Source organism: Mastacembelus armatus, chromosome 21, assembly GCF_900324485.2.
Source record: "Mastacembelus armatus chromosome 21, fMasArm1.2, whole genome shotgun sequence".
Lineage (NCBI taxonomy): Eukaryota > Metazoa > Chordata > Actinopteri > Synbranchiformes > Mastacembelidae > Mastacembelus > Mastacembelus armatus.
Genome location: NC_046653.1, coordinates 13,215,573 through 13,241,043, shown reverse-complemented (window position 1 = coordinate 13,241,043; position 25,471 = coordinate 13,215,573). Strand labels below are relative to the sequence as shown.

At 40.3% G+C, this 25,471-nt stretch overlaps 1 protein-coding gene across 1 annotated transcript; it reads left to right on the top strand.

The window, feature by feature from the left end:
* Nucleotides 1-1,821: 1,821 nt before the first annotated feature.
* Nucleotides 1,822-25,050, top strand: LOC113123564 (activin receptor type-1). The gene is made up of 12 exons (XM_026295743.2): nucleotides 1,822-2,154; nucleotides 12,994-13,067; nucleotides 13,746-14,000; nucleotides 14,522-14,794; nucleotides 14,996-15,262; nucleotides 16,576-16,781; nucleotides 19,656-19,755; nucleotides 21,122-21,268; nucleotides 21,700-21,975; nucleotides 23,031-23,228; nucleotides 23,821-23,951; nucleotides 24,098-25,050. Exons 2-12 carry the CDS (start codon nucleotides 13,001-13,003, stop codon nucleotides 24,230-24,232), a joined length of 2,055 nt encoding a protein of 684 aa, XP_026151528.1. The 5' UTR covers nucleotides 1,822-2,154; nucleotides 12,994-13,000; the 3' UTR covers nucleotides 24,233-25,050.
* Nucleotides 25,051-25,471: the final 421 nt, after the last annotated feature.

The window sequence follows — 25,471 nt, the reverse complement described above, 5'->3', positions numbered from 1 at the left end:
CCCTTTATTCAAAGGTTTCATCTTCAACAGTCCCCTTATGTTTTATAAGCTCATATATTGCCATCATAAGGTTGTAAACAATGATGTGCTTGTGCTGTGAAGTAGATATAGGTTATAAAATTGTACAAGTACCTCATAGCTGTATTTATGTACAGTTCTTGTGTATGAACTTAATTGTATTTCATCAGTGGTGCTATAATGTATGTGCAGTGTTTGAGTTGAATGCTGAAAAAGGTATTGAAGCCTAATGGTGTAAAACCTATGCACTGCACAGAGAAAAGCTTGATCTTTAGAAAGTCTTTATATAAAACCTGATTTATTATATTTTACTGCAAAAGAGGCTTTAGCAGTTAGTGACAAAAGGTATTATATGGTTTTGTAACAAATGCATCATGGTTTTCTGTGGCACTGTAGTCCACAGCACTCTCAGTATTTTGACAGTGATGTAACATGTTTTATTCTAAGATCACTCATGCTGAATAAAATGTCTATGTACAATAGTCTGTTGTTATTAACAATTTATGATCACAGCCTTCTGTAAATAACTGGAATAAAAGCTGTAAGTGATAAAAGATTTAGCCTAAATGACCAGGTAAATACCTGAAAACGTGTTTGGAAACACATTTTGAAGTGATTTGATATTGTCTATTGACAGTTTGTCATTAAAACTACATTTTGTTTGATCATACATACATTACATACTTTTTTATTGCCTGAAAATACACACAAACGCCAGAACTACTTCACTCCCTGCATGCTGCGTCGGGAACATGTGCAGAATAAATAAAATAGCAATGATCCTTTAACTTCCCAGCTCTCAAGCTCGCCAGAATAAGTCAGAGACAGGAAGTGTTTACTTTTTTGTAGCATAAAAGCACATCGTATCGCAGTACAATATTTATGTCAGATTATGAAAAAAGCTATCATAGAATATTGGTTCAAAACATTTAATTAGGCTGCTTAGTTTGAAAATGTTAATTAAGCAAAACCAGCATTTGAAGTAAAAATTCTCAGCGGAGTAAGAAAATTAGTGTATTATTGAGATGGTTTGGACATGTTCAGAGGAGGGACAGTGAATACGTTGGTAAAAGGATGCTGAGGTTAGAGCTGCCAGGAAGGAGGCCTAGAGGAAGACCAAAGAGGAGGTTCTTGGATGTAGTGAAAGAGGACATGAGGATAGTTGGTGTGGGTGAGGAGGATATAGAGGATAGGGTTGAATGGAGGCAGATGATTTGCTGTGGCCTGAACGGAGCAGCCGAAAAAAAAAGACGATTGGATTTACAGCTGCAATGATTACCTGATAGTTTGACAAGAACTATTCAACTATTTTAATAATTTCAGCTATTTTCAAATCTAAGCATGTTGTCTTTAGATTCTAAAATATGACAATCATATGTTTTTTATTGGTCATATGCAATAGTAAACTGATGATTTATGGGTCTTATACAGCTGGTTGATTAAAAATGTGCAGACCTTTGGAAATGATCACATGTATTAAACACAACTTTCTTCCATTTTAAAGATAAAATAATAATAGTTATTATCGTATATATGTTTTGAATGTAAAATTTGAATTTGTAAAGCAATTAGTGTCATAGAGTAGCCTAAGAAGCTTATATAGAAAAATTACTTTTATTTATAATATCTAACTTCTGCCCTGAGCCAGGAAAAGCGGGTATAGAAAATGGATGGATGTCTAACTTCTGTGCATATATATATATATTTTTTTTAAACGAGACGAAGAGCTAGTTTGTTTTATTTTGAAACTCCTGACCGGAAGAGACAGTCTCTGTCACGTCGCTTAGCTCAGGTAATTGATCCGAGGTAACTTCCTCCTTCAGTCCTGGTTTGTTTCTTCGCAGCGCCGCCGCTGGAGTGTGAGTTGCGAAGCCCAGACGGCGCTAATGTGTGAAGGACAGCGTCGCAGCATGTATCTTCATTTTTCCCTCCACCCTGAACTTTAAAAGCGACTGAATTTGCCACTTTAATTCAACGAGCGATCGACCGACGACGATGTTGGCGTCACGTAGACTCTGCTTTGCAGACTTTGGAAAACAAATCGGGTATTCTCGGTGAATCCTCGGGAGATGGCAGAATAGTTCGACCTGCGCCACTTTGGGTCCCTCATAACCACTTTGTCAAATAACCCACGAGGTAAGTTTGTTTATATTGTGTGTAAAACGCCGTTTTGACCACACAGTAGGTGCTGGTCTCTGTGTTAATATGGGAGTGAGCATTTGGTAGAAGTTTACCGATTTGCCAGGAAAAAAAAAAAAATCTTCGTGACGTCCACAATCAGTCCCGTGTCCCTCTGAGCTGATCTTGCTAAACTCTTATTGCAGCCAAACACATTGAGTCTCTCGTTTTCAGCCTGTGTTGTTCTCATAGCAGGAGAATAATGTTTCCCTCGGTCTTTTTATTTTTACGTCAGAGGTGTTTGCTTGCTTGCTTGTTTGTTTGTTTGTTTGTGATGTGCTCCAGGACACCGGGCTGAAAATAAAACTCTCTACCCCCTGCGACTTTCTGTTTGTAATTTCAGTTTGACTAAGAAATCAGGCCCAGAAGATTGCAGCTAGTTGTGACTGTTAGTGTCCTTTGTCATGGGTACAGTCTTTGGGAGGGTCGTTCCTGCTCGATCGTGTGTCTCATCAACTCACGCTGGGCACTTTTTAACATCACAATCGCAGTCCAGGCAAAGGACATTTGGGAACACATCGCCTGACATGTCTGGGGTTTGGGTTTGGTTTTGAACCAGCTGGCGACTAAGAAACCCCTAGACATGACCAATATAGTGTTTATATTAGATACCACAGGGTTTGTTGGTAGGGTTTTTCTCTGTTTGGGAACAAACAGGAAACGCTGTGTAATGAGATTGCCGAGACAATCAAATGTAAAGGCGGGAGACCTGTTGATGAGAGGGTGCAAACTTCATTACAAAGGTGTAAATTCTAGCTGAAAACATTCGGGGATGATTGTGCCGATTAAAAGACGTGTGAATGGGGATGTCTCACACCGAACTGTGCTTTCTCAGAATCAACTTATTGTGCTAGATCCCTGCACTCACGAAATTACATTCCCACATACTAATCAGGTTTTTCCTCACCAGTAGCTTAAATGACTTGGGAACTGCTTAATCGTGTATTAGTTTTTTAATTTATTTTATTTATTTGGCTGTGTGAGGGTACAGCCAGACTCATTTTACCTTTAAAAGGTAAGTTTGGTCCATATATGCACGACAGTCTGACATTTACACATATGAAGTTAAAGTGTCTGGCATGAGAGACTGATGAAGTAACATGGATTGGCCACATTCAAATAAATTAGTGGCTCCCACTAGTTGAGGCTGTAATACACTGGATGCTGATCAGTTTTCCTAAGCCTACAAAACAGATTTAGAGATACATGAGTATACATACATACAGTCTGCAATATCAGTCATTTTGGTTGGTCAGTAATAGAAGAGGCTGTGACAGGGCTCTGGGAATCAGTCGAGGTTACTCCTCATGGCTAGTGGTTGTGTCTTTGTACAGTTGGTTGTTGATTTTGAGACTGTAACCCCGTAGCGGGCTCTCTGACCCTCCGGGGTCCGGCCTCTGTGTGGGCGCCTGGCCATTCTCAGTGGCCTGCACCATGGAGTCTGGCTGATAGTGGTCAGATAGAGGGTAGGCAGTGTGTCTGGGCTGAGATATGGATCAACTCCAAGGGGTCTTGTTCTTGTTCAGCTGAGGTAACAGGGCACCATCCTGATTGTGGTTGCTCACCCTGCCACTGGGAGTGGCCCTGTCCTTGGTCTCAGTGTCCCTTGGGCTGCAACAGTTTTACTGTTGGCTTTGGTTAAAAGAGACTATCTGTGGTAAAAGCTTTATCATTTTATTTCAGTTGTTTTCTGCATTATAAATATAACAGACAAATGATTTCATCTTGGAAATGTCCACTTATCACATTTAATATAATAAAGAATTAATCTAAAAAAGTGGCAATGAAAAAAATCAGAAAGAAAAAAAACTATTAGCAATAGATGTTTGATAGTATATAGAAAGTTTTGACTGTTCTACACAGGCGTTATCAAAGTTGTCACTTCCACATTCGTTGGCCTCAGATATATTGACTTCCATATTTGTGCATTCTTTCTAATGGTCATAAGGTATATAATTTGCCCACACAGTTTTGAGCATTTAAAAAAAAACATGAAATGCATGGGGTCGGTGGGGGGTAGACCTCCGATAGCAGTCATTTCTCTGCACAGTAATTTGGCTGTCAGAGGCAGCTGGCAGTTTGGGTTGGAGCAATATGCAAGTGGAGGGAGAGAGAAGCTCTCACTCCAAAAAAACCCTGAGTGTGTGTTCTGGCTTGGATGGTGTGTATATATATGTATATACTTTGTGTGTGTGTGTGTGTGTGTGTGGAATCAGGTTACACAGTCTGTCATTAACAAGAGAACTGCAGTTATGAGACCAAGATAGACTGCTTCAAGTCTGAGCAAGAGTCTGAGGCTCCTTAGTGTAGGTGGCTCTCAAGTTAGGGAGGGAGGACAGACTCTGTGTCTGGTCTGTGTGAGAGAGAGAGAGAGAGAGATGTTATATGAACATGTGTGTATGTGGGTGGGAGCCAGCAGCTGAAGGGTAGGAAAGGGACAGGATTTGGCTTCAAGTCTAGCATCTGAGTACCAACCTTCAGCTCTCTTGCCTCAGCTTCTGCCCATATGTATATCTGCTTGTGCGTACGTGCTGACTTTCTAGAAAGTTTGATTAGCAGCAGACCTGGCATCAGATTAGGCAGCAGGCTGCAGAGGATCACAGCATGTGGGTTGAATTTGCTTCTGCTCTATGCTTGTGTCCATCTTTTTTAGAAAGGGCCCTCTGTCTGCAGAGTTATTTTTAGTCAAAAAATCCTTGAGCCTTTTAATAATCATCAGCCTTATGTAGCCCAAACATATCATGATGAGAAGAGCTGTCTGGGACTTGCGGGCACTGCAGTCTCAGCAGGACACGGGAAGTTAGAGGGGAAAAGAGTGAGATAAAAGAATAGCTGCTTATCAGCCAGATCTTAGTCTCTTCCACTGTTTGCTGGTTAGAAGCTCACTGTCCTCTTTTGGTGGCTCTGCACAGACTTATTGATTCCTCCTATTTCGTGTTCAAATGAGGAAGACCAGTGGAGACAGAGAGAAGGGAGACGAGACAATACTGTCTGCACACACATATATACACACACACACAGACAGATCTGCAGTGCTTGTGGCTCCTTTCTTCTCTCCACACTAACCCCAGACTGCACTGGAGACAGTCTGCAATACACATTTTATGAGCTCTTCACTCGCTTCACTGCTCTTGTCTTATCGCTCTGCTGTTAGGGGGAAAAGTATTGGCCTTGTTTCAGTTGCTGCGTCTCTCTGATCTGTTTCCCAGTCCCAGGCATGGATTCTAATTTTGTGCGGGCACTTTGTCTACAAATCAAAAATAATCTGTGTTTGGGTCATGGGGTTGTAAAGTGAAGTAGTTCTGTCATGATGGTAGTACTCACACTGATGGGCCTTGCTAGATTTAATCCAGTCCATTCCACATGCTTAAAGCAATATGGGTATCTATAATCCAAGTGGGATTGGGCAGTATGGCTGAAATCAATAGCACAATAATAATAATATGAGAATGTGTGCAATATCTAGATGGGGAAGCAAATGTATTCATGCACAGCCTGGGGCTGTAGCTAATGCTTGTTTTCATTGATTAATCTCAGGATTTTTTTTCTTTCCTGATTGAACATTTCCTTAACATCACAGACATTTTAATAAATCTCCATCACCACCTCTTAGAGGCCAAGTTGAATTGCTCGAATGTAGAGCCAAAACAGAGAGAGAAAAGAGTTTTCAGAGTTTTCAGATTTACAGAGCCTAATGTAGACGTGAGATAAGTTACAAATAGTCTGACTGATGCAGGATTTCTAGGATGACGCAGATCCCGATATTTGAAGATTTTTATATCCAATATGCCGACATATCAGCTTTTTTCTAGAAAGACAAAGCATAAACAAAGATTAATCCTAACATATGTTTAGTTTTTTGTTAGTCCTCCCCACAATAATATAACATAATGCAGTTTAAAATTAAACTTGTTTTACTGGTATTGAACAGTATTTGAACAGCACTTGAATGACAGTAAAGGATTAATGATCTGTCTGTTTCTTTTTAGCACCGACATTTGTCGGCCATTATAAATGCCGATACGATACATCTGCAAATAGCTCATATTGGCCAAGCATGTCGGCATGCCAGTGTATTGGTTGGGGTCTAGTTGCATAAGTGACATAGATTACAGCTAGAGTCCTGACAGACTTGTAAACTGTGACATTAATAATTATAGTCTCTGTGGACTTGTTACAGTTTATGGGATTGTCGTTACTCAGGATGATTAACTGACTCTGGCTATCTCCTATTGAATTTAGAGAGATTACATCTATAAGAGGGATCGACAAAAAAATTACAAGCAGACTGTTATTAAATATGTTGCAGTGGTTAGCACAGCAAGAGAGTTATGGGTTCGATTCTGCGTCCTTTCTCTGAGGAAATTTTCCCAATGTGACTGGTGCTCCGGCTTCCTCCCATAGTCCAAAGGCATGCAAGTTAGGTTGATTGGCAACTCTTAAGTTGCCTGCGGGTGTATATGTGAATGTATATTTCTTTAGGTCATCTTAGTGATGGACTGGCAACCTGTCCAGGATGTACCACATCCCACGCCCAATTTCAGCTTGGATTGACTCCAGCCCCTTGCTTCCATTTTAAGTTCCATTGAGAATTGATAACCAGTAATATCAACATCGTTGCGAAGCCGTGCCTACAAGGACCTTTTACATATTCATTGCACATTTTTTAATGTTATAATTAAAGTTTATGAGAAACTACAGGTTACAGGTTTTTTTTTTCCTTACAAGTCTTTCCTCTCTGGAAGGCCAGGAAACTCCAGGCCATAAAGACAGCATTGGCAACAGGATGTAATGACCCCAGTCAGTCGCACTACAGTGCATAGTCCTGTCTACACGTTCATTGTTTTGTTACGAGCTGTTTGCTGAGTGATTATCATCATGATGGCGAATGGTTTAGTCGATGTGTGTGGGTCACACTGCGAGGGATGTCATGTAAGACTTCTTGATTCCTGCAGCTCAGAATCAATCCAGAATAAATTGTTCCCTGAGCTTAAAGAATCGGCACACACGGCTCTTTCGTCTGTTTGCCTAATTTACTTTTTTCACAAGAAATAAAATGTGCTTCATGGGTGTACTGTGACACAAATCAAGGTGTCCTATTGAGAATAGTATTGCCCTAGGGGAGTGAACTTTGTGAGCTAGTCGTTTGGAGGGAGAATGTGTTTGTGCATTCCTCTGTTGGCAAACATAGCCGAGGGCCTGTTTGAATTGGCCATTTCAAATGTTTTGATGGCTGTGTGAAAACGAATGTCTAATTGCTATGGTGACCACTGCATCGAACACTTGTAAAGAGCATCTTCACAATACTGTAAGATCTTTAAAGCTGTGTCTCACAAGAATTCACAGAATACAAAGCCACAAGTAAACCTCGCAAGAACCACAAAAGCTGAGTAAAAATTTAAGTGTATCTCCTTACATGTGCTTCTTTGTGTGAGTGATGATGTGTCGTGACAACATAAAACCTGAATTGAGCTTGCATTGTCTGTATGCTAGAGCTTTTAAGACCTTCTCTCATTGTATCTTTCATCAGGTGTCTTCTTAATATATATAACCAATATTAACAGTGCTTTTTCTGAAAGCAAATTCAACTTTGTAGAGCCTGGTGAAATTTTATTAGAAATGAGAGTGTAATCAAAAATGCTTTTGTGAAAAATGTGTCAGTGATGGTGTTGTGGAAGATAGTGGGACTATATCTGGAAGAAAGCAAAATCATAGGTCTAAGGACATTTTGGGAAAGTGAGGATATTTTTTTCTGGCTCTCATTTTCTGAGACAACTTGTTTGCCTTGTGGTTAAGGTTAGATTCAGCTTTCGGTAAGGGTAGGGGTTCGGCATATAGTTGCGATTGTTAACGCTAAGATGCTAGGCGTTGCATTATGTCAATGAGTGCCCTCACAGGGAGGTAGAGAGCATGTCTTTTCTCTATGTGTGTGTGTGTTTGTGTAGGTGCACATGCATGCACATCCTGGGTTGCACTGTTTTCAAGGAACAAAAGCCTGATAGGCTGATGCCTACTACAATAAATGCGTGAGTGAGAATTGAAGCGGCAGGGAATTTGCATTTGATTACATTCTTCACACTGTGAGAGGGGGCAGCTGCTGAGATACTGTAGGGGTCTGACAGATGCAGCCTGGCTTGACCTGATGTGGCTCTCCAGATGCCACAGACTACTCCAGGGGGCCACAAAAGTCTTCTTTAATGTCCCATTTGATGAAGCCCTTGACCAGCAAGGTGTATTTCCAAAGGTTAATGAGCAACACTTTCCATTTATCATGGCTATAAGTCTTTCACACACAATCCTAGTTGCTCATTAGATTTTCAGCATAATATCTGCATTTGCTGATCTTGTTTTGAAATATTGCATGCAGTATAGTGCATACACTGGTGCGTGCATGCATGATGCTGATGAACGTTGTATGTACCATTTTAGAATTAATAAATAGTGCAAGCTGCGTCAGGCGTCGGCACACAAACGGACATGCCTCCAAATTGATATTATACAACGTGATACAAATTTACTACTAAGATTTTTAGTACCAAGTACCCATCTTTCACAGTGTGACATTTAATATCCTGCAAGATTGCTGAACAGAACAAGCGTGTCGCTAGACACATCACATCTGTGCTAAATCGCTTTGATTCAAGGTGTTATAAGGGGTGACACTGCATGATTGGTTTGTCCTCAGACACTGTGATTAATGTGCAAATATGATTGTTGAGACAATTCCTAATTTTTATTGTGCTTTATGGAAAGTACTGGCATATCCTAAAGTAGTTTGATTCATTAATGTGCACCCTTCACTTTATGGCAAGATTCATTGTAATTATACATTCTACTCAGCTCCTGAGCACAGTTGTACCAAATCAAGTGTGCGTTCCCTCATGCTCTAATAAAAAGTTAAGGTTGCATTGTCTTCAAGCTTAGTTTTAGTCATCCAAAGTGTTGTATTTGATTATAGGCTGAAAAGACAGACGGGAGCATGTCGATTTACTGAGCTGTAGCATGAATATGAATGTTGGCTACAGTAGGAAAGATGACTTTTGCCCTCAGGTCTGTGTTACACCCACATCCACCTAGGAGCAAACCATCTGTGTGTCCCTGATGGCATGCTGGCACTTTGGCTGTCTTGGTTTGGGTCACGGATGGGGACAGGGACACAAACAGCAGGCCCAGCCCTATCCCAGTCTCTGCCTGTTTCTTCCTTTGCTGCAGTTTCCTGAGTGCCCAGGCTATTTGTGCCATGGTAACTGTGCCATACTGCCAGCTCAGACACAGATTCCACTTCTCATCTCCCTCTTTGCCAGCATGATGACTCAGCAGCTCCTGCAAGGCTCCCAGCCTCCTCCTTTCTCAACCTCAGTGATACTCTGTGCTCATCAGACAAAGTAGTTTTTTTTTTCTCATTCTTTCCTGTCCTGACCTGAATACAAAACAGACCAAAATAATAAAGCAACCAACTAGACTAATGCAATTTGTTGTTGACAGCTATCAAATTTCAAATGTCACCAAAAAACAGATGGTCATAAAATATTTGGTTTAATAAGACATTTGAAGTCTGGAGTATATGGGAACAATCTCTTCAAATGCACTGAATCATCATAACTGTCTACATGCTTTTTTTTTTCTTTTTTTTTTTTTTTTTTTCTTTCTTTCTTTCAATTCACTTGTTCTCATCACAGCATTTGAGTGGCATGTTTGATCATCACACATTCACACAGGACTGTTATCACTTTAAGCCCTCCTCAATTTATCAAGATGGACCTCTGTAGTGTTGACCTATATTTTTCACTGTATTTCAGATATTTCTCTCAGGTTGTACACACTCAAGCTGCCTCGTGTTGAGCTCAATGCGGTCTTTATATTTCAGGTTCAGAGATCTTTATACAAAATTCCTGTGGTCGAAAAAGTATTTTAAAAGTATTTAAACTCAAGTACAAGAGTACTCTATTTTAGGTCTGCATTCAGAATTTTACTTGAGTGAAGGAGCACAATAATCACCAAAATATATTAAAAAATATCTACATTAAAAGTGCTCACTCTGCCGAATGACCACTTTCATTTATAGCATATGCATTATGCTTATTAATAGTATTATGTTGTGATGCCTTGTGTAATTAGTCTAAGTGTTACAGCTTGGTTTAGGTGTAGGAGAAGTTTAAAGTAGTTTAAAATGGAAAAGCTCTAAATTAAAGTACAAGGACCTAAAAACTGTACTTTATCACAGTATTTGAGCTACTTTCTACCACTTCAGTATATTAGCTCGGCACACTATGAAATGGAAACCAAAACAAACTGCCTGACCTCCATCGCTATAATAAACAACAAAACTAACAACATACTCGTTGCTGTTTATTTACATTGGGCCACAGTTGTAAAATTATCATCTGTGTTATAGTTTAGTAAGACACTTTACATTGGGTGCTCCAATATCAATAAGCTTAAAAAATGTATTATAATTGCCATATGGTTTTGATAGTGGTTTCTTCATATTGGTTTCTGGGATGAAAAGCACACTCATGGCAAGATGTAAGCTCTGTGAACACTGCCAGAGAATTCAATACGTGGGGATAGAGGCATGCAACAGACACACACACACAAACACACTGGGTTATAAAGTTGTATGATCAGATTGCAATCGGTTCTGCAGATGCGGGCCCTGCCTATCGCTTCCCCATGAATTCCATCTGTGGTTTCCCGTATCAGGACTACCTAGTCCTTGCTGTGTGATTATCAAGCTGTTAGCTGGCCTGATGATATATGTCACCAGCTAGCAATGCCTCACGTGTAGACAGACGTGTAGTTTCTCTTTAACGTGTAATAAATAAAGTGTAAATAGACTTGTATACAGTAGGTTTTGCATGTGTACAAATGTAAACACATGTTGGACATCAGGCCACTGGAATGGCACTCAGACAGGTTTTGCAGTGTGTGGATTTTTTTTTTTTTCTGTGTGTAGAACAGAAAAGAGGAGAGGACTACTTGGCAGCTTGGTCGTCAGTGTGTGTCTCAGTGTTTTTGATAGCTTGTTCAAGATAAACTGTGTGGGTGAGATGAATTGAGGCTGAGATAATTTCAGTGCCCCGTTGAGGGTCTTTCAGCAGTAAATGTAAACAAAATGCAGCAAATCATTTATCCACACTAAGCGAGGCCATTAAGTGGCACCTTGTGACATGCTCTACTTAATTAATTGAGGTGAGTTATTGATCTATCAGAAGAGTGTGAGTGAGGATATTGTGCTCTTTGTTGTCTATCTACACGAAAGATATGAGTCAATAGCAGGATAACCAGTCAGACAAAAACCTGTTTTTCTAGTCTCTAGATAAAAGCTTCAGACTATTGTTTCTTCTCTGCTTAACTCTTTGTTCTCTTTACTCCAGCCGCTGGCTTCATTGTGGCCCAGCCAACCGTCTCCTGCTAGCACGGTGCCCTTCTTCCCACTGTCCCCCCTGGGTGCTGACACCAGACACCTCCTTGCCCAATGTCTTTCCCTTTGGCCTACCTCACCGTTTCACCCCCATGTGTCTCTCACACTGGCGTCATTCTCTGCTTTTCTCTTGACCCACTGTCCCCCAGTTGCCCCCTGTCTATACCTCCCTTGCCTCCCCATGCCCTCTTGCCCGTTCCCTGCCCCCCACGGCTGCACCCCTCTCTGCTGGTCCAAAGAGAGCAGACAGAGCTGCCGATTATCTTTGTGTGGCAGCCTCTATTTTCTGCTCTGATTAAAGGAGCAGCATGTGGTCTGTGTGTGAGTGGCCCGTACAGACGCCGCCGTTGGGCTGATGCTAACATTACGTGCTTAATCATTTATGTCTGGGAGCTGGGCACAAAGGCTTGGAGGTGGTGGAGGTGTGGGGGGAGCTCAGGGGTATTTATCTGTGGCACAGATGCACTCAGGCATTCACACACACACACACACACATGCTGGCAAGATAACGGCCGCAGGTGATTAGTATTGCATGTACAGGTCGCGCTCCAGGATATGATGTTTTTACAAAACTCGCAAATTGTTTTTATAAAATGGGTAGTTTGAGGGATTTTTTCCCCCCCTAGTGTTTATAGCATGAGATAAACTGGTGGTCTGTTAAAGTCTGTCAATAGATAAAACAAACAAGCCAACATAACTGCACTGCCTAAGTGGACGTTCCTACGGACACATTAAATATCGAAGGATTAGCCCATCTCCAGGTCTCTAAACGGTAGTAGTATTCAGGCACCCACACTCATTTTCCCTGCTGTGCTCCTCTTCTTTCTCCTCCTCCTCCTCCTCCTTTCACGTCTGTCTGCTCCTTTCCCCTCACTGCCAAACAGGCTGTCCCTCCACACACACACACACACACACACACACACACACACACACACACACACACACACACACACACACACACACACACACACACACACACACAGAGGCAGCCAATAGCAGAGCACCAGTCTCCCCATTGCTTGCCACTCAATGCCTTGTTGCCACGACAACAGTAAGGCATGAGACCCACTTTGCTTGAGCATTTTAAACTTGATGTTGACTCTTTTTTCCAAAAAACGAGAAAAGGTTTCCCCTCTGTAAAATTGGTCCCTCTAATACACTTAGGTCGACAGCAAATCCTCTTGTTATCAGGTCTGTCTCTCTTAGTCTCCTGTCTCCCTAAATTACATCCCAAAAGATGGTAGTCTAATACATAAATCTAAAAATGACCACAACTTGTTTGACCTTTATTCACCTGGAAAAAGAAGCATATTCGTGAAATGTTTTTATTGCAGTGTAACCCTGTTGATTTTTTTTTTTTTTTTGTCTCCTAGGTCTACAATGACAGCTGGGGACATGTTTGTTTTGGTTTTGATCATCCTGGTCCTTCCCCGTTCTAGCTTGCAAGGTAAGCCTCACCCTCTTGCATCTTGTCACACTTTTCCAAAAGCTTTTTACATCAGACCTAAAAGAGAGCTGTAGCTAAAGGGAGGAGAGATTTCTGCCAGCATAAATAGGCAGGATCTGGTTGAATTCACCACTCTTGCTACCTCTGAATATATAGCTATCTGTCGCAGTGCCATCGACCATGTCATTGTAAAAGAACAAGATTATTTCAGGTTGCACACTGTCACAGGGGGTCCTGAGTACAGGCAGTAAAACAGAAAGGTGTGTAAATGATGGCTGTGTTTCTTATTTTACTCATATTAACCCACACACAGTCTCTCAGCTTGTGTCTCTCTCTGTCCCCCTCAAGTCTCTCACATGCACAGACCGAATGTTCACACCATTTTTTTTTTTTCCTCCCCCAACCCCTCCTCAGTCTGTCTCGCTCTCATCTGCTGTCTCTGTGTTATTTTAAACAACTGCAGTGGTGGTGGAATGCAGTGGAAAGTGCAGAATATTTAGGTTGGCAAGCCACACCTGGACCCTTATATGTGTACATATAATATGCCTGTTTAAAAAGCCATAGGCAGGGCTCATTTACTGTTACAAAACATGAGGGTGCATGGTTTGCATCATATCTATTGAAGGATGAATTCTGATGTGTAATTTCTTTTCTTTTTTGTTTTCTTTTTTTTGGCAGGTGAGAACAGTGTGAGAAACTCTGAATGTTTGTGTGACGGATTTTCTTGTAGCAGTGGCGACCGGTGTTTCGGCCTGCAGTGCTTCACCTCTCTCTCAACACTGAACGGTACTTCAGTCCTGCATAAAGGCTGCATTGTGGGTAATGAAGAAGGGTCCCTGACCTGTGAAAGTCCTCCAACTCCTCAGCTGGTGATAGAGTGCTGCTATGGGGATTTGTGTAACATGAATGTCTCCTTGCAGTCGCCAGTGAAAGGTGAGTTGTTTCATCATATTAATGTTTGAAAAATATTCTGCCTAAATTTCTGCAGGATTTTCTTTCAGTCCTTTGACATGAAAATGAAGAAAGTGTTCTTTTTACCATCCTACCATGCACAGTTTGACGATATATTTGAGGCAGTTGACCCCTTGCAGAGTTGTACACAGACATATCTGGCACTTCAGAGTCGGCTGCTTAACAGCTTCATTAACAAGCTAACTACATATTTGAGAAAATAATTTCACAAATTTGTACAACTGGCCAAGAACCTGTCAGCAGAATCAGCTGCCTGTTCATTCCAACTGGATTGAATTGAACTGACTTTCATTTAGCTGAGCAAAAATCTTCTGTATAATTGATTGACTGATACATTTAATCTTACTACTTCAATACCTGGCCAATGAAGAGCTATTTTCACCCTGCATGTTTTCTGATCTGACTGAATGCCATTTAATTTAATGGGATACTAATAGGGTTGCTCTAATGGGTTTCTCCATATCTCTTTTCCCTCTTATCAGCTGGAGATGTGTCTTCTGGCAGACCAGTCCTCCGAGACCAGAAATGTGTGTGCAAGGGCGATGTGTGTGAGCATGACCATCGTTGCACAGGCCAGCAGTGTTTCTCCTCTCTGACAATGATTGATGGGGTGGCCGTCCAAGAGAAGGGCTGCCTGAGGGACGACGAGGATGGCAGAGCCACCTGTGCCATGCCACCCTCATCGGCCCATGTTGTCAAGTGCTGCCAGGGCCATCTGTGTAACATGAATGTCACTGTGCAACCTCCAGGAAAAGGTGACTTTGTACACATTGTACACATTATACACATTTCCCTTGGCTGCTGTTTACCATATACCTTATGTTACCTAAGGTTGTGGAAAAAGTTGTGTGAGCTGGAGCTGTTACCTTAAATAACTCCTTTTTATGACACACTGTATTTGCATTTGGATTTTTTCCCTATTTACTACCAATGTGTTTTTCCTATATCTTTCCCAGAGGAGGTGGTGAAACCTCTGATCAAGGAGGAGCACGAGTGTGTGTGTGAGGGCAGCTCGTGTGCAACAGGGAATCGCTGCATGGGCCAACAGTGTTTCTCATCCCTGACAGTCAATGCTGGCTCCCTGGTGTACCAGAAAGGCTGCTTTAAGATTTATGAGCAGAGCACATTGACCTGTAAGACCCCTCCTTCCAGAGACCTGATTGTGGAGTGCTGCCATGGACACCTATGTAACATGAACAGCACGGTGGAGCTGCCTGTCGATGGTAAAGTAGTATACTACCCAAAATATATTACAAGTACAGTTGGAGAACTGTTTGTGTGCCTTTGTATCAAAGATGCCCATGTGGATTTCAGCATTGAACCCTGTACTTTTAAGCTGAGCTATGAGCTAAGCTCTTCCCACATATAGTGCTGTCTAGATTTAGTCTGTGCTTTAAAAAACTGACCATGAGGGTTAGCTGTTGCTGTTTTAGACAAAATGAGGCATTTTTTTCCTGTCCAACACTCTCTACTTAGAGTGCTATGCTATCACCTTTGAAATTATCTGTCACTGTTCTGGATGGTTTCCACTGGCCTGCATTAAACCCCTGTGTGGTCACACTCCTGGCATCTCATGAAACAGAAATGTGGGAGACAGTGGGCAACTGGAGGCAGGTTTTGAATATTATTTAGTCATGGTCCACTTCCCCCGCCGTCCTGGAGGTTGTCAGAGTAGGCTGACAGAGCCCAGAGGGTGCTTCCACCTGGGAATCAAGGAGAGGCAGGCATCATACATGGAGAATTTTTTTTTTTTTTTGGTGTTGTTCACATGTACCTTCCTCTCTACAGCATTCTTTATACTGCATTTTATAAAAGTATATTCAAACACATCCGATTTCATCTGTTAATGTTTCTAAAAAATGTTCTTTTTGCTAACTTTGAACTTATTGTTCTCCATCATCTTATGTTGCTATCAATACAATAATCATGTAAAAATACTTAAGTTCTTAATGCATCCCTTTCTGGGTGTTTTATTCAAGTCTAGTGAGCTTCTTAAATGTGTTAATAGTTGTTTGGGAGAAAGAGTTCATTATGCCAGCTGGGAAAAGGGAATCATTGTCTGTGCTGCAGGCAGAGCCAAGCACTCTTTCCCTTGGAATGTTAGGGAAGTGTGAAGGGTGGTCAGTTCTTCAGGCTGACTTGAATCCTGACTTGATCCACTATGTGGATGTGTGAGCAGTCATGCGCCTGTGTGTTCTGCATGTACCCCCACCCTTAAGTGGTTTCTTCTGAAGGTCTGCAAAGTGCTGCAAACCTGTGATTAGTGTATGGTCAGGCCTCAGCGTGTCAGAGACAAAAATTTAAAGCAAAGAAGAATTTTCCTTGATGTATATCATTATGACCATTTCTTCATGTGTCATTGCTATGTTCAAAAAATGCTGTTGTGTCCTGCAACTATACTCCATGTCCTCACAGCCTAAAGTCAGATTTAATGTTTAAATTTCAAGTTTTCCTTTTTGTCCGATATAAAGCGCACAATGATGAACCTATGTTTGGTGAACAATCATGCATTGTGAAATTTTCTCTCTCCTTACAGATGATGAGCTGCCAAAATACAGTGTGACCACACTGGCTATCGTCATCGTGGCGCCCATCATTGTCCTCATCATCCTCTCTACTATAGCTATCCTAGTGTTTAGACGCATCCACCACAACCAGATGGAGAGACTCACATCCCGAGATGCAGAATATGGAACTATTGATGGCCTTATAGCATCAAACGTAGGGGAGAGCACTCTGGCGGTGAGTAGTGGATACTTTGAAAGAGGAGATTCTCATGAGCATGTCAGAGAGATCAGTATTAGAGCTACACAAGGCATATTTTCATTTACTGGCATGTTAAGTCAAATTAAATTCAGGTTCTTTATTGTAACACTGTCATGTTTCTGAGACACTTAACAGTACATTTGCTTTTACCATTGTACTGTCAGTCGAGTTGAGGACAGTGTGGATAAATTTGTATTATCAACATACAATAGCCATTCTTTGTATATCACTATAGGTCTCTTTTGCTTCAGTTGTAGCCAAGTGTTATTTTCTATATTAAATCACCTATACATATACATTTTGAGAATGACAGCCCATCCAGTGATGTCTTTTGGTTTTTGGCGACAGGGTGACTGTTTTCTCTACACTTAAATTACAGTCTTTCAAGTCACCATGAATTGCAAACATGCCCACCAATGACACAGATGGAAAACCCTTCTAAAATTATGTGTTGTATCCACTTGAGGGATTCAGATAATGAGTTAAAACACAGTTGGATTAGAAGAGTCTTCCGTCTTTTCTTTGTACATATCGGCACCATTTACATCAAGGTAAAATACAGTAGAGGAGGCAAGATAAATGTTGTTTACCTCTTTTTTTTTTTTTTTTTTTAATCCACATTTATGATCAACGCTGCCATGTGGCGTCACTGTAAATCAAGTTTAGTCTTTCAGCTTGTAATTGACCAGACATTGCTCAAACTCAGAATTAGCCCTTATTTCCTGAAATGTAACTTATCAAATGAGTCTTCATCCCTTTTGCATTTTTTTTCAATTACACTCCTTAACATATCTACTATAGTTATGATTGTTCATCCAAAAAGACTGTTATGCCATGTCATGCCCAAGCCACTAAACAATTGTTAATTTCATGTTGCTCGATTTATCTGAATGGCTTATGCAATTCTTATGGTTTTATTTATATTTTTGCATTCAAAAATAGTTACTTCCTGTTACACTGAAGGGGGAAGAACCTAAAAAGGGCTTATGAAAGTCATTCATTTCTCATGTTTCATGTAAATGTGATGAAATTAGAGATTTATACTCTGTAAAAGCTGTTAGTGCTTAGGTTTTTAGCTCAATATATGCAAGTTCAGTATCCAGAATTAATTACATTAAAACTGTGCCCACATTCACTACTTAATTGTGCATACAGATCATAAAGCAAAGTGTTTGGAATTATTATGTAAAAACCTTTAAAGCATTGGATTGAGGCTGCATTTGCATGAACCTTGTGTGTAGGTGTGTGTTTCTTTGTATGTGTGCATGGGTGTTGTTCTAGATGGAAATTCAAAAAGAAAAAAAAAAACAAAACAAAAAACCCCTTAAACTCTAAAATTTGTTTTGCATCTTCTCAGTCATTTTCCAGGCTGTTAGAGGAATGTTTTCTGCTGTTTTTTTTCCCCCTCTCTACTCAACCATGGATTATAAGTTTTCTGCAGAGTGGTTTATGCTTTGAGGCCTGCTAAACTAATCCAGAGTTTAGGTGGAGTCCTGTGGTTAGCGTTTAGTCTGAAAGTCATCCCAGCAGATTCACTGGCTCTCACACCATGTAATCACGTTCAACAAATGTTGCTCACAGTCTAGCTTCTGCCCTACCAAAACACATGGCTGTTACCAACAATTTTGCGATTTGATGTCCTCATAAAAAGTACTACTGTGTCTTAATGTGCATTTCATTTTCTAAAGCATTGATTCCAGATCTGTAGCTAAAGATTTGTTTGGCTGGCTGTCGTGGAACATAAAATTTGTTTTTGTACGCATGTCGAAACTCCTCAAATATTGGATTATTACTTAGTACTTTAAATGAAATATGTCCAACTGTTAAAGTATGATCATGTGTTTATATATATGTGTGTGTGTGTGCGCATCAGAGAGAGAGAGAGAAAGAGCTGATTTTGGCTCTCCCTCAAGCTGTTTCCATCAACACATTTGGCAATGAAAGGTTCAAATATGGAGCCACAGAATGTTTGTTTTAGCATAATTAAAAAGTGCTTGGCAGCACCACGAGAAAGGTTACTAGAAACCGTGGCGTGGCTGCGAAAAGCAAATCAGACTGAAACACATGTGCTTGTCCCTCTGCTGCCCAGAAGTTGTCTCTGATTATAATGATATTGCTGCGTTCTGATTGCATTCTGCTGGTTAATGGCCTGGCCCAAACATACTCTCCTAAAAAACAATCCTCCTGTACCAGGGAGAGGGATTAAAACCCTCCACAGAGTAACTCATCATTCATTTTATGGCTTGTGTCTTGCCATTCCTGTGTTGTGATTCCAAATTGTCTCTTCAGCAGCTCTTGCATTATGCATCGTTTATTTGAGGCATCACTCTTCTGTTGTTTTCAGTCCTCATGCTCCCCTCCCAGTTTAGTCATTTGTTTTGCTCAGCAGCTGCTGACTCCATTGCTGTGTGCTGCCCCCCTGTGTCAGCACTGGCATGCTGCACGTCTTATAGCTGAGATAAAAATAAAAGGCTTAGCAGCATTGCGCCTGTTTTGGAGTCTGGCCCTTGGATTAGATAAAATCTTCAGCACCTCCACCAGTCAACAGGGTGGGGGTGGTGCTTCTGTTGTTTACTCTGCAGGGGGCACACTGCACCTCAACCACTTTTACACACTCACAGAACAATATCCTCATACACACACAGCTTCTATCTCACGTGGGTGCCACATCAAAGGTGGCCTGTTTGTATTAATCTCCATTTGAGTTCCGTGTGCTCATTTTATTTATTTATTTATTTATTTATTTTTACGTTCGAGCCTCAGAAATCATTTGGGAAGGATTTCGTTCAGATGGCATATATGCAAATATAAAAACCCTTAACTCTTTGTTTTGCTGTTTCTCTTTCCCAGGATTTATTGGATCATTCCTGCACTTCAGGCAGTGGCTCAGGACTCCCATTCCTTGTTCAGAGAACTGTTGCTCGACAAATTACACTCAATGAGTGTGTGGGTAAGTGTCCTGGTAAAGACTGTGTTCGTATGAACTAGAACAACTCCTCATTTATTTCAGGTTAGACACACCCACAGTGTGAATACAGAGTTTAATGGAGGTGCTGACTTTACTTCGTCGCGAGAGCAGGTGTATGCTATTTGTATAATGGACATTCATATGCAAATTCTGTAAGGACACATATAACAGGTTTTACTTTTCTCCTCACAGATATTGACAGAGAAGCAAATGTTATCATTAGAATGATAACATTATAACTTAACATAGTTTAAAATTCTCCCTTGGAGCATAAACTATTATGTAGTATCTTCTTCACTGATAAGCATTCACATCGGACTTGAGGTTGGTAGTCACTGATACTCTGATGCAGTCTTTTCTGCCCTTATGAATAAAACGATTGGGTCTTCATTCTAAAAGTGTTCAATATGTGCAATAAAAGTAACTTATCCACAACAAACCTCCATTGGAAATAAATATTTGTGTTGCAAAACAAGGAGTTGCTGTGATATTATGAAACTGAGCCAGTGTGAATGTGCAACAGTTCTGCAATGAAGTCCCCAGAGCTTAAATTGCACAAATTTTATTGTTGAGATTGGTTGTAGTATGTTTAAGAGTCAGAGAAAATATCACCAGGAACAAACATATTTTGATACGGGTAAACATGTTGCCATAGTTATCAGTGTTCAAGGTTAAGTGTATTTTGTTGAAATTAATTCATCACTGTTCTGCACTGTGTGTGCTGTGACAATTCGAAGCTGCTTCCAGACAAAACAAAACATTACATCTGCAGGAATTTATGACCACTAGGGGGCAGCATAATAAGAGGCCATTTCCACAGGCATCACCACAACACTGGCCTGTTGTTAAAGTGAACATGTTTGCAAACTATTTATACATGAAGTAAACATTAACATTCATCTGACCAATTGATAAATGTTGTTTCAAAACTCACCCTTCTTTCAGCTCTGTCTTGTTCCTCTTAATGGTTTACACGTGGGTCTGTAGCTGGGCAGTGTTTGCCTTTCTTTGCAATGTACTCAGCACCTTTGTAACTGGGCACTTGGCATATGGTGAAACCTTGGAGACTCTTACCTATGTAGAGATGATGAGGTAATTATGGTGCTGTTAGCAACCTTAACATACAAGAAAGAAGTTTTATGGTCCCAAATGTGAGTTGTTTTTTTTTTTTACAGTCCAAGTATGGACAAACTCTATATTTGTGGCAACACATTTAGTTCAATTAGGTTAATTTTGTATTCTCTCTTGCATTCACAATACATCAGTTATATGTGAAATACCACCCTCAAACAGACATTTTTATGAATCTCACCCTGACTGTGGTGATTTCTCCTCTTTCACCTGCCAGGTAAGGGCCGTTATGGTGAAGTGTGGAGGGGTCAGTGGCAAGGAGAGAGTGTTGCTGTCAAAATCTTCTCCTCCAGAGATGAGAAGTCCTGGTTCAGAGAGACTGAGATCTACAACACGGTGCTGCTGAGACACGAGAACATCCTTGGTGCGTAACACATCACACACAGTCAGATTTAACAAGCTGTTAGAAGGCATGCAGCAGGGAACAAGGAGCGTTATGGTTTTTTATGTCCTGATACCTTTTATGCCTCTGTAGAAACATTGTTTTCACTAATGTAAGAATAGTACAGAGTAATAGACAAATTCATTTAGGATCTGAACAGATTGGACAGGTTTACTTTTTCCTATCCACATAATTATGACATGATACCAACAGAACGTGCTTAAAGTATTGCTTTGATTTGTTTATGTAAAAATACTACATTTACCTCTTCTTTTACATTAGCAGTATAGTCTAGACTTTTCTGCATCACCTTTACTGCTTATTAATTGTATTGTACTGTCCAGACATCCCATTGGCTACATATTAATCAAAACCGTTTTTTAATTGCATTGTTATATTTCCTCTTGAAATAGGCTTCATAGCTTCAGACATGACCTCAAGGAACTCCAGTACTCAGCTGTGGCTGATAACTCATTTCCATGAGATGGGCTCATTGTATGATTACCTCCAGCTCAGCACGCTAGATGCACCCAGCTGCCTCCGCATGGCACTGTCCATCGCAAGTGGCTTGGCACATCTTCATGTTGAGATCTTTGGCACGCAAGGCAAACCAGCTATCGCCCACCGAGACCTAAAGAGCAAAAATATATTGGTTAAAAAGAACGGACAGTGCTGCATTGCTGACCTTGGTAAGAATATTTATTCATAATTCTGGACTCGTGTGTATTTACTAATTCCATAATTTCTTTGCTTTCACAATCCAGGCATATAGGGTGTACTTTGAAAATCCCTACCAGTCATTATACACTCATACATAGTTTGTGTTAAGTGGAGATCCCAATGTTTTTAAAAAATACAAAAGATGTCAGGCTGAATTTTGGGGAATAGAATTTTATAAATTGGTGCACATGTCGTATTATTAGTTGGAATAGGGCTCTAGACCTACCTTGATTTGAATATTTCACTCTACAGTTTTTATAAAATACCATAAGTTGATTCGCCATAAGTGAAGAGGTTAATTGAATATTATTGTTTATGAGCATTGTGTAAGAGATGTATCTGCAGTATTATCACTCATCTCACATCTATCCCCTTAGCCATATTTGTTGCTAAATGTAGCACTCTACCCTTAACCAAGAATATATTAGGAAGAGCTAGGACCACTTTGTCCTCTACACCAATGTTCCATTTCTAGATACTTGAATAAAACTAATTCAGGTAAGGACCATAACCTGGCGACAGGCCTGGCATGTTTACAAGCTGAAGGTAATAAATTCTGTTCTAGATGACGCATTTTGCTGTCCTGACAGACATGGATGTAGTTGTTTGTCTCCCAGGCGAGCTATTCTTATGTCTGAGTGTATCCTGCATTGGGAGAACAGGACTGTTTACAATTAACAAGTAGTGTTTCAACTTGAAATCTGTTGATAGTTGAGTCCATTTGTTTCTGTCTAAAAAGAGGAAAGTTTCTTTGCACTGACTTCTGCAGTTTAAGTTGAGGATGAATTATCGTGTCCACAATGTGTCAGACAAGTGTAATTTTTAAATTTGCACCTTTCAGAGACTGGGCCTCTCGGTGAAGTAGTAGATATTGTGTCAAACTTTACATGTTCATTCAAGTGTTTTCATATTCATAGGTTTTCCATTTTCAGAAAGTGAATATCAGTACATGAAAAATGATTCTTTTTTTTATTATAAAACATGTCTGGAGAGAATCTTTAAAGTCTTTGTGTTGTCATATTAGGTCTGGCTGTCATGCATTTTCAAGACACCAATGAGTTAGATGTGGGGAACAACCCCAAAGTGGGCACAAAGCGCTACATGGCCCCCGAAGTGCTTGACGACTCCATCCAGATGGACTGTTTCGAATCCTACAAGAGAGTGGACATCTGGGCCTTGGGGCTCGTCCTGTGGGAGGTTGCCAGGAGGACAGTCAGCAATGGTCAGCATGTTTTACACACTGGATTCATCCCCATCTCTTTTAAATCACTTATTTCCCTTAATTCTCTCTACTCAGCCTGTCAGGCTTATGTGTTGAATAATAAGCATGACTATAAGAAAACAATGAAAGCTTGTTTGTTGCACTTTACATTCAATAAGTAAATAAAGGCTTTATACATGTCATATTTTTCTTCAGCGGTAACACAGAATCATTGCTTTTACTGGGGCCTATTTAAAGTCCTTTCTGCTACTGATAGAAAGATGTGGCCTTGATACACGTGTGCAGCATTTTAGGTGAAATAAAACCTTCCTCCCTTCACTGTCAGTACGTTTATTGTTTTATTGTAGGGACTGGGCTTTCAGAAACGCTTAAGATATTGATTTACCCTCAACACAGTAACCTCACATCTCTACTGTGTTCCACAGCTGCGCTTCAGAGCAGGTTAAAGGCAAAACAGCTGTGCCACAATATGAGCTTCGTTTTTTTTTTTTTTTTTTTTTTTTTTTTTGTTAAATGCTAATAATCGGTTTTAAACTTTTTAGGTTTTCCAATTTTTGAAATTGAATAGTTGCATTATCTCGTCTGCATTTAGGCATTGTAGAAGACTACAAGCCACCTTTTCATGATGTGGTTCCAAGTGATCCCAGTTTTGAGGATATGAAGAAGGTTGTATGTGTGGATCAGCAGAGACCCAACATCCCAAACAGATGGTTCTCAGACCCAGTAAGTACTCTTCAGACGTCAACAAAAAAAGTATAGTGTGGCTTTAAATAGCATGTAATTTAGATCTGTGTGCTTTTGAGAACTATTTGAATAATATTCAAAATACAGGGGGATATGCTGATTGACTTATTTCTCTTCATTTTCAGACTTTAACCTCTATGGCTAAACTCATGAAGGAATGCTGGTACCAGAATCCATCGGCCAGATTAACAGCATTACGCATCAAAAAGACTCTCACAAAGATCGACAACTCTCTGGATAAAATCAAAACAGACGTTTGAGCCTGCCTCTAGAAGAAGAAGAAGAAGCAGCCAGTTAAGGCTTTTGAAGACATCCAGAGGGTGGACCATCTAAGAGAAATCTCATGAGACAAAAGACTTCAATGGTTCAGTGCCCTTATAGTGGCACAGACCTATATTTATTTTAAACACTTGGTGGGACACATTTTGGCATCCAAAGATGGCTTACCGGGCATTTCTGAGACTGCCAATGGTCTTGGAAAAAAGGAAAATCTCTATTCAAGTTATAACACTGTTAGAAATGTTCTTCAAGGAAGAAACTTACCTGGGCATTTGAGTAGTCACGCTTTTGTTCGAACCGCAGATTATGTTTGACACATTTTTTTAATATGAAAAATGTTAAGGACATTAGCGGTTTCACTTTATCTCTGTAATTGTACTGCATCGTTTGTTTCAATTACAATTAATTAATATGTTAAAGAGGTCAACTTGCCAAGTTATCCAGCGAACATGAACAGTGATCACAGCAAGGAGTGTTATGTTTTACTTTGTGTCACGCGCCTCTGTTTACAGTGCCGTCGGAACCAGTTTTTTGCAGTCTAATCAATCTTGTAACCTTGTACAGCTGTGTCACTGGCATTACTCCTTTCTGGCTCAAGGTAGACTTTTTGTATATCACCATGGATTTTACATTCAGTTATGTACCTGTTTTGTTTCTTCAGCTTTCCAGACAGCAATGCTAAAAGAACAAATAAAATATCTATTAGGTGATGCTAAACTCTCTCTCCAGAGGCCTGTAAGTAAGCCTGTAAAGCCTGTATAATGTCTTAACGTGTGCATTGTCAAGTAAATGAAGTCAAACTTCAGACTTTTTTTTTATTTTTTATTATTATTTCTTTAACATTTTATATCAACTAGTGATTTATATTAATTAAATAGAAAAAAAAAAGTATTTTGTCTGTGTCACCTGTTTTGATCCTGTGTCCTGTGCAATGACATTTTGTACAGACAGGCAGCTCCCACAGGCTGTATGCTCACTTGCTAATCTATAATGATCAACCTGGAGCAAAATTACCCAGAGTGTCAACATGTTAGTGGTGATATTAACTTCTAGCTCATTGCACCACTATGCCTCACACTTGCGTAAATGAGCTGCTAATGTGGCTATAAACGCTTAGTCTTCTTCAGGTTTGTGTTTGATATTGGTCATAGTTTTTATTTCACTTGCATCTGTGCCATTGTGACCCCGTGGACCTCATGCTCTAGCCGTTATATAGTTTC